At 37.1% G+C, this 17570-nt stretch overlaps 1 protein-coding gene across 3 annotated transcripts; it reads left to right on the forward strand.

Annotated features, from left to right (window-relative positions):
* The first annotated feature begins 695 nt into the window (after nt 1–695).
* LOC133745463 (AT-rich interactive domain-containing protein 6-like) lies at nt 696–9911 on the forward strand. Of its 3 annotated transcripts, none has more exons than XM_062173537.1 (14): nt 696–1150; nt 1586–1942; nt 2137–2267; nt 2364–2403; nt 4889–4941; nt 5117–5162; nt 6093–6185; nt 6386–6508; nt 6624–6675; nt 6759–6831; nt 7476–7542; nt 7655–7705; nt 8787–8879; nt 9616–9911. In XM_062173537.1, the coding sequence occupies exons 2-14, from the start codon at nt 1616–1618 to the stop codon at nt 9718–9720; spliced, it is 1254 nt and encodes a 417-aa protein (XP_062029521.1). In that variant the 5' UTR covers nt 696–1150; nt 1586–1615; the 3' UTR covers nt 9721–9911. The 3 variants fall into 3 exon arrangements, with proteins under 3 accessions (XP_062029521.1, XP_062029524.1, XP_062029523.1); XM_062173540.1 differs by having other exon boundaries at nt 1593–1942; XM_062173539.1 differs by having other exon boundaries at nt 696–1145.
* The last annotated feature ends 7659 nt before the right edge of the window (nt 9912–17570 follow it).

A 17570-nucleotide genomic window follows, 5' to 3' on the forward strand; every position in this document is an offset into this window, starting at 1 on the left:
GCTAGGTTGGCTCGTGCGAGTTGCCGAGTTGGAAATTGCTTGGAAACTCCTTCTCCAGTACAAATTGAGCCAAATCAACACCATAGACCTCAAGAGGAGGAAGAGGTGGTCCAAAACTGACCAGTGCCACCTGACGGCGGAGATCATGTCGAGTCGAGGTGCGGGTCGAGTCAAAAATCCGGGTCGTGCTAGAGAGGAACAAAAATAGGGTTTCTCTTCATACAAACTCCGATTTTTGCATGTCGTGTGTCCACGGACTGGGTTTAACGTGCTCTACAACTTTTCAGAAGGAAATTTTCTAAAAAATTGGACAGAAGAAAAAGTCAAACTTAGAGCCCTAAAAGTTTGAAATGAAAGTAAAAAAATAAAGATTTTAATTGTTTACCGTCTAAATGACCGGTAAACAGGTAAATCTAGATACGGAGCGTAACACATATTAACATATAGCTGTTTCAGAGTTGTGTTCTATTGTATAAAGACAAATTATTGGTGTAGTACACTCTCTGGTTTATTCTGCTTTACCTCTATTGTCAAGTCGGCATTGACTTTTATATGCTCCCACTTTTATTTGGTATTCCATGTTGAGTGATTTCTATCGCTGATATTTCAATGAATTATTTCTTTTTAAGACAAAATAATAATTGAGTGTAATTAACGGAGCGTATAATTTCATCCAGTAGACTTGTTTCTAAAAACAGGTTTTGTTGGTTCCAAATCCAAAAAGAAAAGAAGGGAAAACCCAACCCAAGCAACCGGGTCGGGGCGTCAGTTTTCGTCCAGGTATTCAGCTCAAGTATGAAGTGTCACTCTTTGTCGAGTCAGAAGCGCTTTTAAGTCGGAAAGGAGTGAAGAGCAGAAGACTCTGTGAGCCCCTGAGAAACCCGCCTTGGTGAACTTTTGTCTTCTTCCGTCCACCGGCGTTAAACAATTTTTTGGACTCGGCCTGACGGAGACCCGCCGCTGCCGTTTCCGAAACGGTTCAACGTTTCCATGTTTCCCGGGTAACAAATTCAGTTCCTTTCCATCTATCTCTGCGCTTCCGTTTTCGACTTTCCACCTACATTTCCAGACCCAAAGCCCTAACTCTAAAACGACGCCGTTCCCCCCTTCTAGCTTCTCCACCGGCTGCGAATTTACCCTCACAGGCAAGGCAAGCTTCACTTCACTTTTCTCATATATGCTTCGCGTCTCTCTAGTTCTTCTTGGTATTATCGTTAGTTTTGAATTTCTTTCCTATGCTTTGATCCCAATTTTTAGAACCATGTTCCATAGGAATACACCTTAAAATTTTGGCGCTATTCTGCTTCGCTTCCTGTGAAACAATGAAAATTGAGATTTTTTTTTTTTTTTTTGGTATAGTACTCACTCTATGCTGGGACCAGACTCAATGTTAGGGTTTGGATTTTCAAGAAATGATTTCTCATGAAGAGGGAAACAAAAAGAGTGTTGCTTTTTGTTTAATTTTTTTTGCTAGATCATCCATTTTGTTAATCTTTGTGTTTACTTAAGAGAGCAGTATAATAATGTAATTTATTAGTATATAGATATAGGTTGAGGTAAATTATTTGTATTTTATTTCATTCAGATTTCAGATTGTAGAAACAATATAATTTAGATGGAGGGCAAGGAAAAACTGGGCAAAGATCCGCAGAACGGTTCTGATGCTAAGGAGGAACCTACTGGGCCCAAGGAGGAGCAGCCACCTCAAACAGAAAATGATGCAGACAGTAATCCAGGTGATGACCAAATTATGAGGGACGCATTTCAGGATCACATGGCTATTGATGAGCTAAAGGTTGGTGATGTTAAAGCTAATGATCCTCTGCTTACTGAGGTGCGCATAGGAAGAAAGGGCAATGGCAGTAGTGCCAGAGTCGCAAACAAGCTCAAAACTGTAGATAAACATGTGGGGGAGTCAAAGAGTTGGTTGTCTGATTCCGAGGTACTTTACTTCCAGACACAATGTTTTATATATATATATATATATATATATATATATATATATATATATATATATATATATATGCATGATTGAATAAAATGAATACTGTCTGTCATGGACTAAATTTCTCAATTGGATTTTCCTTTTCCTTCACTTTTTATTTTTATTTTTTAATCTTTTCTCTTTTAATTTAGGGTGAGGAATCGGAAGATGGGACACCGTTGCAGCAAGCAGCTTTTATGAGGGAGCTGGAGAGTTTCTATAAGGAGAGGTCTTTGGAATTTAAGGCCCCTAAGTTTTATGGAGAACCACTAAATTGCCTCAAGTAAGTTTTTGTTGATAAGTAGTGTTTTTACTGTTGGAATTATGTGCGTTTGAAATGAGGAGTGGACTAAATTTCTGCATTCTTTTTTTGCGATAGGTTATGGAGAGCTGTCGTTAGAGCTGGTGGTTACGATGTGGTATGTATTCATACATTTTGAACTTGGTACTTGGTAAAACCAATGTTACCCCTGTTTTTGGCCGTAGTGAACATATTTACAGCATTGCAGCTTGCACTGAGTATCTTATCACAAAAAAAAAAAAAGGAGAAGAAGCTTGCATCGATTTTAAACTGAATTGAAAGTTTGCATACTTCACTGGATTATTAATAGAATTGTTCACCAAACTATGACTAACTTCTCAAAATTTTGTTGGCAATTAAAATAGTTTTCTGACATAATGCATTAAGTTGATGGCAAATGTTGTATGGTACATGAAAATGAATTCATTATTTTTTCTCCAAATTTGATCTAATCAGTTAGAGTTATATTGGTGACAGTAGGAATGTAATGTGGTCATTTATTGTATATAAAATATTGTCTAAATGTATATGTGAGGGAAACTTTGAGCAACTTTATTCAATGTTTTTGGTAAGTTTTGGTTGCTTTGAACAAATCAGGATACTATTTCATTCTTTTAACTCTCAATCATGGTTGACAAAAGAAGCATAGGAACTAGGAAGAAAGAGTAAGGAATGATTGTCCATACATTGTGGTACCTTATCTGTGTTTCTCTTTCTGGAGTCCATAGGCTTTGACTTGAAATTTTTTACTCAACTTCAAACGCTGCAAGTTAACAGGAAAAAGAAGAAGAAGAACAAACTTCTGATGTGATTCTGAGAAAAATAGAAGGGTGTAAAGTTCCAATTGGTATTGGTTTATTTTGTAGTATTGCCTTAAAGCTACATCAACCAATAAGTTAGGCTTTACATTAGAGGTTATTGATTACACTTCACAAGCATTTGCTTGAACCAAAATAACTTGAGACAACAAATATGTTTTAAGCTGATTTTTTTTATAAAGCCAGTATTTAATCTTTTAGATTGGAAAATGTTACATCCTATTTTGGGAAGCTTCCTTCAGTGTGTTTGATCCTAGAAATTGATCTTGGATGGTAATGGGGTGTGCGGTGAAGTGGGTTTTGTTGCTGTGGTGAAGTTCTTGTTATAAGTGGTGTTTGGGGTTTCAATTTTATCTTTGAGTTCTTGAGAGAATATTCTCTTAAAGTTGTTGTTACCCCTTGTCTTGGCTGTCTTTCCTGCATGGGTTTTTGATGGTGGTGGTTGGCAGTTTCCTAATTCTTTTCAAGAAAACTGGGCTCAGGTTATTACGTTCTTGTGTGTGACTGTGTGCTAAACTGCTAAAAAAAATTGAAAGTATTTGACAGATCAAATTCACCAAACAATTGCCACAAAGTTCCTTTTTTTTTTTTTTTTTTTCTGTTTGGGATGTATTACTGTGATCAGTAGGGATGGCAAAAATACTCAGCCGGGTACCAGCCAATCACCATTAATCTCTCCCTTCCCCCTCCCTATAGGGAGGAAGCAAGGTGGGGGGAAGAGAGATGTGGGTTGTGGGGGAGAGTTAAAATTCTCGTATTCTGTTTTTTGTTTCTTCCCTTAATTTGTTTGGGAAATTTCATTATTCTAGATTCTAGGTATGATGGGATTTCATTTGATTTTGGTTTCCTGTTAGACTTGGTCTGGTCTCTAGCCTTCTGGTAACTATTTAGAGAAGCTTCGGTATGCTCCCTACTGTTCCTTACTAATTCAGGGAGAAAGTTGAAAAATTCATGCTCCAGCAAGCTGCTACAGGACTCTTGTATTTACAAGAAGAGTGACTCCCTATTTTATTTCACAAACTTAAAGTATCCCATGTTAAGTTGCTTTTTTACATTATGTCAAGTAGTCTCTCCCTCCCTTCCTCCCTAGTTGCTACGTTTTGAGGTTTAAATGGTAGCAAACCCCCTCAATTTGGCCGAAAATGGCGATTTGCAACCTGGCATTCCTAAATGGTCAATTTGTAGCCTGTTCTTGGTTAAAACATGTCAATGTTCACCCTTTCCATCAATTCCAACTGTTGGAATCCTCTACTTGTCTCTTAATCTCCCTATTCTTTAAGCCAGCTGGCCCCTCAGAACGAAGTCCTGGATCCCACACTCCATTAAATATACAACATAGTGAAGTGATCTCTAATTTTGCGTTTTAAACTAGTTAGCCACACACTACATCACCTTGCCATTCAGCATTAGAGAATCTTGAGCTTAAATTCAAAAATGCTAGGCTTGTATGGAACCGAAAACCAAGCTCCTAACTCATTGTTTCACACTAAACTTGATATGGATCACATATGTCCTATTTAATTGGCCTTCTTTACAAATTTGTGCCTAGGCTTGATTACTTGACTAAACCTTGGCCTTGATGTTGCGTGAAAATGTTCTTGAATTCTGTGATTCCTTCCCTTAATTCCTCATGGAGGTGTAAAGAACTTGTCCTGTTTCCATGCATGTTATATTGATATGAACGACTACCAGGAATATATATATTTTCATCCTTTTGATAATGTGATCTTGGAGCAGATTATTCTGAATAACAATTTTTAATCGGATATCTATGGGTAAATGTAGGTGACTTCATCAAAGTTATGGCGGCAAGTAGGAGAGTCCTTTCATCCCCCCAAGTAAGGAACATATTGTGACGGTTGTTTTCTAGCAATCATTCAGAACCAGCTTTCCTCTCAATAAATTTTTTTGAACCTGCATTATTTTCTAGTAATAATTCGAAACAGAAAAGAAGTTGCAAACAACTAATGCATTGTTCCATGTTATGCACCTGTTTCTCTTTCCTTCCTTCAGGACGTGCACAACAGTATCTTGGACGTTTCGCATCTTTTATGAGAAGGTAATAATTGTTTAGGGATGAGATGATCTTGTTGGTATACTTTAACTCATGATCATTGTCAGCATATGTGTGCTTCTATTTCTATTTGATGAGAAACAAACTTTTAAATAAAGTGAGAAGTTAACAAAATAGGGGACAAGGGTTTCTCTTAAACTCTAGTAAACTGAAAGTACCTTTTGAAAACAGAAAAAAGCATCAGACTAATACATGAAATGGAAAAGAGTCATCTTTGTGGTCTGAAGAAACCAATGCACAAAGTGGAGGCAAAGGACCACAGCATTCCAGTCCAAAAATATAGCTTGGAAAGAGCCATCTTTGTAGTTTGACGAAAACCAAAGCAAAAATCGAAGCCAGATATTAAACTCTGCCCACAAGTGTTCTACCTCCTCACCCTAGATTCCTCTCCAACAATCCTCCAATTTGGTTCCATCGGCACCACCCAAAAATTTGCTAACACAGCATGTCTTCCACCAGCATTCCCCTCATACTTTCAAAAGTAGAATAAGGCATTACAAGAAACTGGAACATCCCATCTACTTTGGAGTCCATCAACAATTTCTTACATAAAGTTATTGCAATCAGGCAATGGAGTAGCAAATGATCTGAACTTTCACCACCCTAAACCCTAAACTTTCATCAGCCTTTTGCTTCTATTTTCCTTCAGGTATGGGAAATGCTAATTCAAAAGTGGTTAAGTTGCACAATAGTTGCTTAATTGGCTTGGAGAAAAACTGGATTCATTATTTCATATGATTCTTGTATTTTTGCCCCATAGGCAACGTGACCCCACTGAAAATCTGTTGCAAGCATCTTTTCTTATCAGACCCTCTTCCAGCTATGTAGTTAAAGCGTGTTTCAGTTGTATAACAAGATTACTTTTCTATTATTTTGCTGTGTCTTCTATTCCCTAATGACATCAACTTTGTGCAGGCACTTTTGGAATATGAAAAGCATAAGAGGCAAACTGGGGAGATTCAGACAGCCATTGGATCGCTCACTCAGTGTACAACTGCTGTGAAGGAGGTTGAATTTGTAATTTAGTTCTTTGATGTGTCAATAATCTTTTTAGTACTAAGTTTATAAGGTTCTTGCTTATTTTACCAATGCAGAAAAGTTTCATTGTGCCTTTATGAATAGTCAGAATATGGCTGTACTTGCAGAGCTATATGCATGAGACCTCTCCTTCACCCCGCTCTCTGATCATTTTTTTAATTTTTTTTCAGGCAAGTAGTCATCAAGCACCTGGATCAGGTAGGGCACGGAGGGATGCTGCAGCGCGTGCTATGCAGGGTTGGCATGCACAGCGTCTTGTTGGATATGGTGAGATTGCTGAGCCTATTGTTAAGGTCTGTTGAAACTCTTTCTTACTATCCCGACTACTTATTTTGTGTTTTGTATGTCTGAAAAATTTGTACGTCATTCAGTCTAGTTCAACCTTTTCCCTTTCATTTACTTGGATAGGACAAGAACTTAAGTACTACGCCAAAGCGTGAAAAGAATCTTAAAAGCATTGGTATGTTCCCCTGTAATTAAAGATCCTTCCTGCCATCTATGTTTAATATCAAGATGTATTTACTCTCTATATTCTCTTGGCAGGTTCTATTAAACACAAAACACCAACCAGCCTGGATCATGCTGAGAAAACTGCAATCGTTGAGGCAGATAAGCAGTTAAGATTGCTACTTGCCACTCCAATTTCTTTATCCCAGATAATATTTTTTCTCTACTAGTGTCAGTTCATTGTTATTTTATTTTTACCGTCACACACTGCTACAAAGGTAACTATGTCAGCAGTGTTAGAGTTCTTTTGGAGTTCTTGTTATACTTGAATTTAGAATAAATGTCCTTGAGAAAAGTCATGTATAGTTTTGAATGTAAATCTCCATTTGCCAAAAACAGCACATAACCTTAGTAAGAAATGAAGATTTTGCCCATTGGTATTGACTGCCCTTTGTCCTTTTGTGCTGAATAGTTGACGATTAGTTCACCTTTTAGAAGGTTGTAATATGTAACACTTCTTGATTGCCTCAAACGTCCTCACCTAAAAAGAAGGTTAAGGTTTGTTCAAAAAAAAAAAAAATGTGCTGAATAGTTGACGATTAGTTCACCTTTTAGAAGGTTGTAATATGTAACACTTCTTGATTGCCTCAAACGTCCTCATCTAAAAAGAAGGTTAAGGTTTGTTCAAAAAAAACAAAAAAAAAAATCCTTCAAGCAACAAGTCTGTAACTCTGCATGCACATTGAAAATTTATTTTCTTTTTCCTTTATTATTTTCTGATCAAGGCAAGACTACATTGTTTGCATCTCATAGGGTAGTCACGAATATTGTGGATCTTGGACCGCCAGCAGATTGGGTGAAGATCAGTGTACGAGAAACTGTAAGTGCATTTTATTTTCCTGTTCCTGCTCTCATTCCGTCTAAAGTAGATTTTATGCAATTTCTGAGTGTTTTTTTTTGGTCCTAATTAATTTCACTGTCTATATGCTCAGAAAGATTGCTTTGAGGTATATGCTTTGGTACCAGGTCTTCTGCGTGAGGAGGTGAGTCCTTGTAAAACCGTCTTCGTCTTACCTTTATACTCACGTCTCCTTTGTGCTGATTTATACAACAGTAATATGTCAATTTCCCCACTGAACTAGGTGTGTCAATTTATCCTTGCACATTTTCAGTGGTTAATTTGCACCTGAAAATATTCTGATATAGCCAATTAACCTCATATCATAATATTTTTTTTTCCGTCAAAAAGTTGCACAGCGCCGCACATGACTCACTTTTTGAGTGCAAATTGGTCAGCCTATGCCTAAAATAACTATTTAGCTAAACCAAAGATATGTTTCATCATCTCTATTCCGGCTCCGAATGGAAAAGACCTACTGAAGTAATTCCTTACCGTTGGAGATGCTAATGGAAAATCGTATCCAGCTGGTTTTAGTTTAGCTAAATGTAATTTAGGGGTTGGCCAACAAATTTGCCTTCCAAAAGTTAGTCATGTGACTCACATCGAGATCACCTGGTCACATGCCATTTGATGGGAAGTTAGCTATGCAGTGTAATAGGGGGTAAATTAAACATTAAAGACGTATAAGGGGGAATTTACACACCTCATAGCTCAGGGAATCAGGGGTAAAATGCATATTACTCTCTCTATAATGAATGGTAAAATGAGAATCTTGGCACTAGTTATGATAGTTAAGGTTTTTTTATTTTTTATTTTTTTATTTTTTATTTTTAGAATGTATGATAGTTAAGTTTTATTACTACACTTCTGACAATAATCAACTTCACAATTGATATGGCTATCTGTAATGAGTTCTATTATACTTTTCAATCTGTCGGAATATAGTTGCTGATTTTACAGAATTGCAGTTATGTGGAGCTTGTGTCTGAGTCTGCATGTGCTTAATATGCTTATATCTATGTGTATTTGAAAATGTGTGCAACACATGTTTCAATGTATACCTCTAATCTCTATAAGTATTTATGCATTTATGTAATGTGTGCCTTCATGTGTGAGACTACAAAAACAATGAATGGCAATGTGGGTAACTTGTCATCGGTTGATTTATTGGAAATTCTTACATCTTCTAATTGAATATACTAACTTGTCATACTCATCTCCAGGTGCGAGTACAATCAGATCCTGCTGGACGTCTGGTTATAACAGGTCAGCCAGAGCAGCCTGACAACCCTTGGGGCATTACACCATTTAAAAAGGTATCTCTTTAACATTGACCGGCTAAACTTATTGCTGATTGCTTAAGGTTTCATGGCCAGAGGTAGCCTGTGGAAAGGCATGGGTTTGGCATTAAGAAGCACTTGTGCCACACTACTAAAAAGAAAATGATGTCCCCTGTTGGAAGTTCAATGTCAAGCCCCGTGTATGCAAAACTTTGGGATTGGTTGGTCAATTGGAACCCTTAATTTGTTCATTATTCCCACAAAAAAAAAAGAAAAATCCTGTTTATCCCTGAACAAAAATTCTATTTTTACTTCACTTCAGTTTTCTTTAATTTTCTCCTAAAACTAGTGATAGAGTGCAAGCAAGGCGCTGGTACCCCTTTGAACAAGAGAGTGGGTCCCTTTGTTTGATGCTCCTTCTGAACGAGGGGCTTCTAAATGAAAGATATGATAGAGAATATGGAAGGGGTAGTACAGAAGAGAAAGGGGATAGCCGAGATTGGTCAGAAGAGAGGAAGATGAGCGTGAGCTTGAGGAAATAGAAGTAGTAGACTGGGCAAACTAAGGGGTTCAAACCAAGCTACTTTTGATACATTTTCTCTTTACAAGCATTTGTGGTCTTTAGACCATTCATTCTATGGGACATGAGCATTTGGCTTGTTATAATATCTTTAGGATATCAAATTTTATTCTTATGAGCATATATTCTTTATAAGCTCGTAAAACTACAAAGAACAAAAATTCATAATTACAGTCGGCGATATGATTTCAGGTTGTGAGCTTACCTGGAAGGATTGATCCAATACAGACATCAGCTGTGGTTAGCCTACATGGCCGGTTATTCGTGCGTGTTCCTTTTGAACAGGGATCATTTTGAAAAGGGACCGCGTTGGAAAATTCCTCTCATGGGTCTATTGATCAATTTTGAAGGATAGGAATGACAATTTTTCCTTCGGGGAGAAATTTAGGATGTATGTTAAAATTAACCGAGCTAATGTAATAGCGCATGATCAGTAATTCATTTAACATAATGTACCGACTTTAATGCAAGTTATGGCTATTTTAGTCCATGCTGTGCCTTCATGCCTGATGGGAAGAATTGAAATATGTACTGCAACTCAAAAAAAAAAGAAAGAAATATGATGTACTGAGTTGTACTTCTCATCAGCAAAAGTGCGGCAGATTTCCATTTAACAGTTGAAATTCTGTTTCTTCACCATTTCTTCGACTTGTATTTAGCAGTGATGCTTCATCTGGGTTGATAACTCTGGGGCTTCTGTGGATCCATCCGGCTTTGCTCGAGAATCCTGTGATATGTAGTTGACTACAGTGATTTCTACTGACTACACTACTGATAGTTTTGTGCCGCGAAAACAGAGTTTTGATTTTTCTGCACCTGGTTTTGCACCAGAAAGGATGCGGAATACATGTACATGTTTGGTTTGAGCATGCTATTATTAAAAATAATCATCCTTATCTTCAGAGAATAGAAAACCAAGCCAGAAATTCCGGAGGAACCTGGTTGGACTCCAGAAGCTCAGACCATGTCAATTATTGCGTTATGATAGCAAATGCTGGATTAGTGGATTTAATAGTGCTGTCTAGTGTTTGCCAGATAGTCTGATTAACAAAGATCTAAAATGCATACAATGTGCTTGGTTTAAGATCCTGTCAATAATTAAGCTTTTAAGTTTGATTATTACATATATGACACCTTTAAGAACGTTCAAACCACTGAATCTGTTTGACCTTATTTTAAGGGGACATTACTGTAGTCCACTGGTTCTTTTATTTTTTATATTTTTTTAAAGTGTCTTTTCTATTTTTAAATGTGGTTTGCTTGGCTAGAGGTACAATTTTTTTTCTCTATGTTAATGCAACTGTTGATTTCCCTTTCTGGCATTATCAGAATAGGATAAACTTTGTATGATCTATCCTTTTCTTTTATAGTGTATACTTCTTTCCTATTATACTAAAAATGATACCCTATAATTCTCCATGAACCAAAGTGAACTTTTTAAAATGTCAACAGCAATAGCAATAAATTTTCGCAATCAAATTGTAACTCTTCCGTGAGAAATTCACATTTCTATCACTTCACATTTCAATAATAATGCTCTTGCGCTTCACTTTTTAAATAGTTAAAATTGAGTGCGTATGTAAAAGCGGAGCGTGAAAATCAGTTAAAAAAAAAGAAAAAGAAAAAGAAAAAAAAAACATCTATATGCTTTCTCCTAAATTAGATTATGAAGTTTTGGGGCAATGAATTATGACAGTAGTCCACGATGGTATTGACAGGGTCCACTATACTCCACAAAGGGCACAAGTATCATCCTTGGGATCTATCAACTTTTTGCTTTGGGTACTTTTGCAGTACTTCTATAATCAAATCCAGACATATATATGATCAGGCTTGATTTTAACACTTTGATGAAGTTATAGTTGTGCGATGAAGTTATAGTTCTGCAATATATATGAGCTACGACATGATAACCAGCAAAAGGTGGCATCATCGAGCAAGAGGTTTCAAGTTGAAGACAGTTAGAAGAAAAAGACTGTGTGTTCAGTGGCATCGAGTGAGGTTCCTTAATTACTTCATCAGCTTCTTCTATAAGGTCAAGTGGAAGTTTCCTTACGTTGATCGAGTTGCAAACTTGCTCAAGAAAGGTAGACTCGGAATTAGAAGCAGTAACTGCAGCAGCAGCTATCGAGACAAGGCCAACAGCAGGAATTCCTTGAATTCATTTTATTCGGACTCAATTTCTGACTGCTTAGAGTTCATCAAATTGTCTGCTGATTCTTCTGCGAACGAGCATAGATTTGATTGCATAGATTTGTAGTACGTTACTACATTCATTAAGAAGCTAGCATGCATGGTTTAGTTTTCGATCCTTTTGTAAGGTGTGTGGTGAGATTAAATGTGTAAGTATGCCAAATGAACAATTTGTAATAATGTTTTGGCTTGTTACAGAACGATCGAGGTGGAAAAATTTTCCCAGGTGGACCTAATGAGTCATCACTCGAAATTGATTCCATTGTTTTCCCATTAAAGCATGGACTCCATCTTTTGTAATTTGTTCTAAGTTAATTAGATGCTCTAAAATTTCTAGAAATTTAGTGTATTTTTAATTTTTTGTGAGCAAATATTTCATTGATATTTCGACATTTGGAGATCAACCCAATCAAACAAATAGGTGCGATCGGCATATGGCATCCATCTAGACCAACAAGTAAATCCCTTTATCCTATTTCTGGAGTGCCAATTGAAGAAACTATGCAAAAAGTTGAAAAGGAAACAGAAAGAAAACTAGTACTAACTCAAACCGATGAATCTCACAGTCAAACAGAGATGGGTGAGGCAATCCACAACGTTCGATAACCAACGATGAGAAAGAGTCACAAATGTGCAATGTGCCAGGTCTCGCTCTGGTTAATATACCTATTTCAGCCTCAATCGATCTGTACTAGAGGAAGCAAACCCTAACTTAGGTTTTGCCACTACCGCTCGAGAAAAACTCTCTCCTTTTATTAGAAACTTTTCACTGTCTATGTATCAACAATAACGTTAGTAAAGATCCATGATGTTTCGATCGGTTGATCTTCGTGTTTTGTGCCCTAATTGTTGTTACTTATTTGTTCATGGGCCGCATGGATGTCATGTTCCTAGCCGGGCAATGATTTTAATTCCCCTTGGTGTCGATAATGCAGCTAGCTGTAGTTGTGACCATGCCTTGTAATCCTTCCACAACCAGCTCTGCTTTTGCTTATGGGATTGGTATTTTTATATGGCCAAACTATGTGTTTCAAGCTCGTGGCCTGATCTCTCTTATGGTGGCATGACTGATATAGCTGCTCCTTTGTCGGATCAGCTGGATGATGTTTTCACTTGTTCTTTGAAACCCATGTAGCAGAACCAGTTGAACCCAAGGTACAGTAGAGATCAGGGGATATCATTCGGGTAGTAAGAATAAGCCAAAGGAGAACATTGATTATATGCTGAAGATTAAAAACTAGCTTGATCTTCTTATAGAAAATAGGGTAACAAGAAGAATGGAAGCGGACGGACAGTACAGTACTTGTATCCATGTAATTCAAGGGGAAACATGTATGTGACTGTTGTAACAAAAAAAAAAAAAAAAAACATTTATGTGACCAATTCCTAGAATGACAAACAGTTGGGAATTGATGCATGAGATATGCACGGAAAGAAAGAATCCATGAGTAATGATTTAAGACCAGCAATTAAAGATTCGAGGGAAAATCTCGCGCGACCAACGAACCACAAAAAATGTAGTCGTTTATATGCTTGTACGCCACACCTGTAAACACCCTATTGAGAGAATACACTTTTCGATTTTTAGATTTTTGGTACAAAGATTAGTATTAAATAAAAATAATATATTAGCCTTCCTAAACTCTTATGGCCATATATATATATACAGATCCAATCCAGAGCGGAGCTCCGCTTTGAAATTAACGTGTGAAGTTCGAGTTTTCGGTCACTTTTCGGTCGCATATCCACATCTCGACCGTTCAGTTTTTAGGTACTACTGTATAGATCATCTCTGCAAATTTTCATCTAAATTGATGATCGTTAAAGTATCTAACTCGCTTAAACCAATGGACGGACTGAATCTGTCAACCTGAAACGTACTAGCTTTAAGGCACTTATCAATGCCTTAACGATCATCATTTTGGCTGAAAATTTGCAGAGCCGATCTATACACTAGTACCTAAAAACTGAACGGTCGAGATGTGGATATGCGACCGAAAAGTGACCGAAAACTCGAACTTCACACGTTAATTTTCAAAGCGGAGCTCCGCTCTGGATAGGATCTGATATATATATATATATATATATATAGAGGCCCGATCACAGGCGGACGTCCGCACTGTCGCTAAAGTGAGGACGTTGACGCAGCAGCAGCTTCCAGGCGGCGACGGCGGCGCGCGGCTTGCAGGAGGGAGGCCGGAGGCATCCTGGACCGTTCTGGGCAGCGATCGAGGTCTGAGGAGATCGAGGCTGCACGTTCTGGGCAGCGGACGTTAAGGCCGGAGGAGCGACGTTCGCACTTTTTCTGGGTTTGCGGACGTCCGCTCTCGAACGGCTATATATATATATATATATATATATATATATATATATATATACAGTCCGGCTACACTAAGGACGTCCTTAGTTTTTCTTAGGTACGGATTTCCGGTTTTCACCCACTTTCCGATCAAATTTTCACATCTTAACCGTTCAGTTTTTAGGTCCTAATGTATAGATCACCTCTGCAAAATTTCAGCCAAATTGGTGATCATTAAGGCATCCAAAACTGCAAATTACAACAATGTAAACGAACGGTTCTGGTTCGACAGATTCGGTTCGTTCGTGTAAATTGCAGTTTTGGACGCCTTAACGATCACCAAATTGGCTGAAATTTTGCAGAGGTGATCCATACATTAGGATCTAAAAACTGAACGGTTAAGATGTGAAAATGTGATCGGAAAGTGGGTGAAAACAGTAAATCCGTTCCATAAGAAAAACTAAGGACATCCTTACCTGAGAAAAATCCTATATATATATATATATATATAACTTTTTGACCCACTTTTCGATCATATTTTCACATCTTAACCGTTCAGTTTTTAGGTCCTAATGTATAGATCACCTCTGCAAAATTTCAGCCAAATTGGTGATCGTTAAGGCATCAAAAACTGCAATTTACACGAACGAACCGAATCTGCCGAACCGGAACCGTTCGTGTACATTTTTGTAAATTGCAGTTTTGGATGCCTTAACGATCACCAATTTGGCTGAAATTTTGCAGAGGTGATCTATACATTAGGACCTAAAAACTGAACGGTTAAGATGTGAAAATATGATCGAAAAGTGGGTCAAAACCTAAAATCCGTACCTAAGAAAAACTATGGACGTCCGCAGTGGAAAAGTGCTGTATATACATACATACATACATACATACATACAACGATCCAGAGAGGACGTCCATGAGTATCAAAAAGTGCGGACGAAACGTTCTCAGCTGTTGATTGGTTTAAATGAAAAGCAATGGCTCTGATCATTGCTTCCAATAACAATTGCGGGTCGAGTCTTGTACTTCAAACCCGACTGTTGAGTCTTCACTCTCAACGACAAAACCAAAGTTTCTCTCCTTCTCCACCCAAAATCCATGTCTTCTCACCATTCATGCTTGAAACTCGTCTCAGGTTGCCCGATTGTTGCAACCCAAGCTTTCTTTTTTTTTCCTCTCTCTCACGAAAATCGTCACCGAACCTCGTCATCTCCTTAGTCCTCTTCACTGCTGCCATTTGGGTTCGACGATGACGTGGTCACCGGAGTTCATCACTGGTGAAGACCTCGATGAAGGTCCCCAAGTCGTCGTATAAGGTAAAGCTTTGAGTTTTCTGAGTTTGAAGATTTGGGATTTTTCGGACCTCCCTTGGAGTTTTAGCCCCAAAAGTTGGAGACTTGGAAGCAGAGAAACACATCTAGAGTGTGGGTTCTCTCTCTTTTCTGATTTGTTTGATTTCCAATTACAAAATTTAGGGTTTTACCATATTTGGGACTTTTCTTCTTTCTGTTTCTGGGTTTCTTCTTTCTTTCTTTTGTCGATGTTATGGTGTTTTCATTGATTGTCTTATGTATCTAATTAGTTTTGGCCAGCAATGAAAAACAGTCATGGGTAATTTTTTTATTGACATTGGTTGAATTTCTATCTTTTCTTTTCATCGGCACTGCTGACTGACAAATTTAGGTTGGGTGTATGTGTACTTTTGCTCATTTATGTAGACCTGCTATTGATGAGTAGGAGGTTTCAAGTTCCACTAGTATGGATGAGGATAGTTGTTCATCAACAGGTGAACTCAATACATGTATGATAATCCACTTTTTTGTTTAATTGGTTAGTTGTTTTATTTTTATAACTGATCAGTTTGTTGACATCTTATTTTGCAGAATAAAGTCCCAAATAGATCAGTTAACTACCACCAAACATGCTCTCTAAGGTAAGCTTTGGATCTGATTTGGTCCTTTTCAGGGTTATGGATTTTGTGGTGTGTTTGATTTTTCAGGTTTTGGATTTGCAAGATGATATCAGGTTGGGTATTAGCTTTATTAATTAACTACTGTGCTGGTTTTGACATTGTTGAGAAATTGTTGCTGTGATTGGTGATTTAGCTTATGGTTTTTGTGGTGTGTTTTATTCTTTAGGTTTTGGATGCACCGGCCTTGCAAGACGATTTTCGCTAATGCTTTACTGATTTAGCCTCTGTATGGATTGTAGGTTGATCGATGTTTTGGAAGATATAGAATTCATTTCAAGATTATATGGCAGTCTTGTTGATAGTCAATTTTGTATGTAATGGTTTCAATTGTGAATGGTTGGTTGGACACTCAGAAGATTCTTGGAAGATTGGTTAGATACGGATCATTGAAATTTTGTACATGATCATTATGATCTTTCTTGTTTTGTTTATGAATGCCAAACTTGGATTTATAATTAAATAAGAATCTAATGATCATCATTTCAGTAACTAGCTCTCTCTTAACTTGTTTACTATAACGATAATATTGAATTTTAGCACTTGAAAGTGAGTTGATTTACATGAAAGAAGATGGAATAAAAGCTGGGATATGATACCAGCTTGAATATACACCTAAAGTCTGAGATTATTATGGGAGATATAACAAATAAATGTTGATGTTTTTGTTTACAGGGAGATTTAACTTCTTTCATCAGCTCATCTTGGTTTTCCAGAGTTGTCATGACTTGATATGTAATGATTCCAAAAAATGAATGAGGAACTATGGGATCAAAAGTTCAATTCTGGAGCTATATGCAAATTTAGACGCAAAATGGTTCCAATAAATGTCTGTTGCCAAAGTAAACAACCACTTTGTCAAAAAAGCCTTCAGACGACAGTCTGATGAAGTAAAAATCTATTGTCTAGGTGGTTGCCGTCTTTAAGCTATTCAGACGACAGATATTCCTTGTCGTTGATAATGCACTCAGACAACAGATTTAGTTTAAGGTACTGTCGTCTGAAGTACCTAATATTGAAGAATTAGGGTTAATTTGTCGTTTGAAACATCTTACTACTACATATTAATGTTGTTGGGAATTCACTTCATCGACGGGTTCAAAAAATAACCGTCGATGTAGTTAATCTAACATGACGGAGTTTTTCTTGTTTATATCGTTTGATTGAACCAATATTGAAGCTTAGTTGATGTTTCTGTTGTCTGATTCAAAGCACAATGACAGTTATATGTCGACTGATTTTGTATGCAACAACATTTATACTGTGAGTTATGTTGTTTGAGATTGTTTGAACTATAGATAATTTTGATTGTTGTGGTTAGATTTGATTTCCAGCTACAATTTTAGTTTTTTTATGTTGTTTAAATCTCACTTGGAGTATAGTCTTACTCAAATTTCTGTTGTCTGAAGTAGTATTCAATCTCATTTTTCTGTCGTTTGTTTGGACTTTCAACCGTTGTTTTAGTTCTGTTATGTTGTTAGAGTGTTAATAGAAATACAGGAGCCATTTAATTATGTTGTTTGAGAGTAATTACAAGTATACTTTTATGTTGTTTGAAACAAGAGATTAACCACCTAATTCTGTTAACTGGGTGTTATTTGACCTCCATTTTTCTGTTGTTTGAAGTAGTTAGAAACAAGAGATTAACCACCTAATTATGTTGTCTGGGTATTATTTGGC

This window comes from Rosa rugosa, chromosome 4 (assembly GCF_958449725.1).
Source record: "Rosa rugosa chromosome 4, drRosRugo1.1, whole genome shotgun sequence".
NCBI lineage: Eukaryota > Viridiplantae > Streptophyta > Magnoliopsida > Rosales > Rosaceae > Rosa > Rosa rugosa.

Bases quoted from the DNA above. Each gene is read 5' to 3' on its own strand.
- LOC133745463 (XM_062173537.1), top strand. From the start codon at position 1,616: ATGGAGGGCAAGGAAAAACTGGGCAAAGATCCGCAGAACGGTTCTGAT. The intron at 2,404-4,888 runs GTATGTATTCAT...GGGTAAATGTAG, and splicing joins GAGCTGGTGGTTACGATGTG to GTGACTTCATCAAAGTTATG. The intron at 6,832-7,475 runs GTTAAGATTGCT...TGCATCTCATAG, and splicing joins ATCGTTGAGGCAGATAAGCA to GGTAGTCACGAATATTGTGG.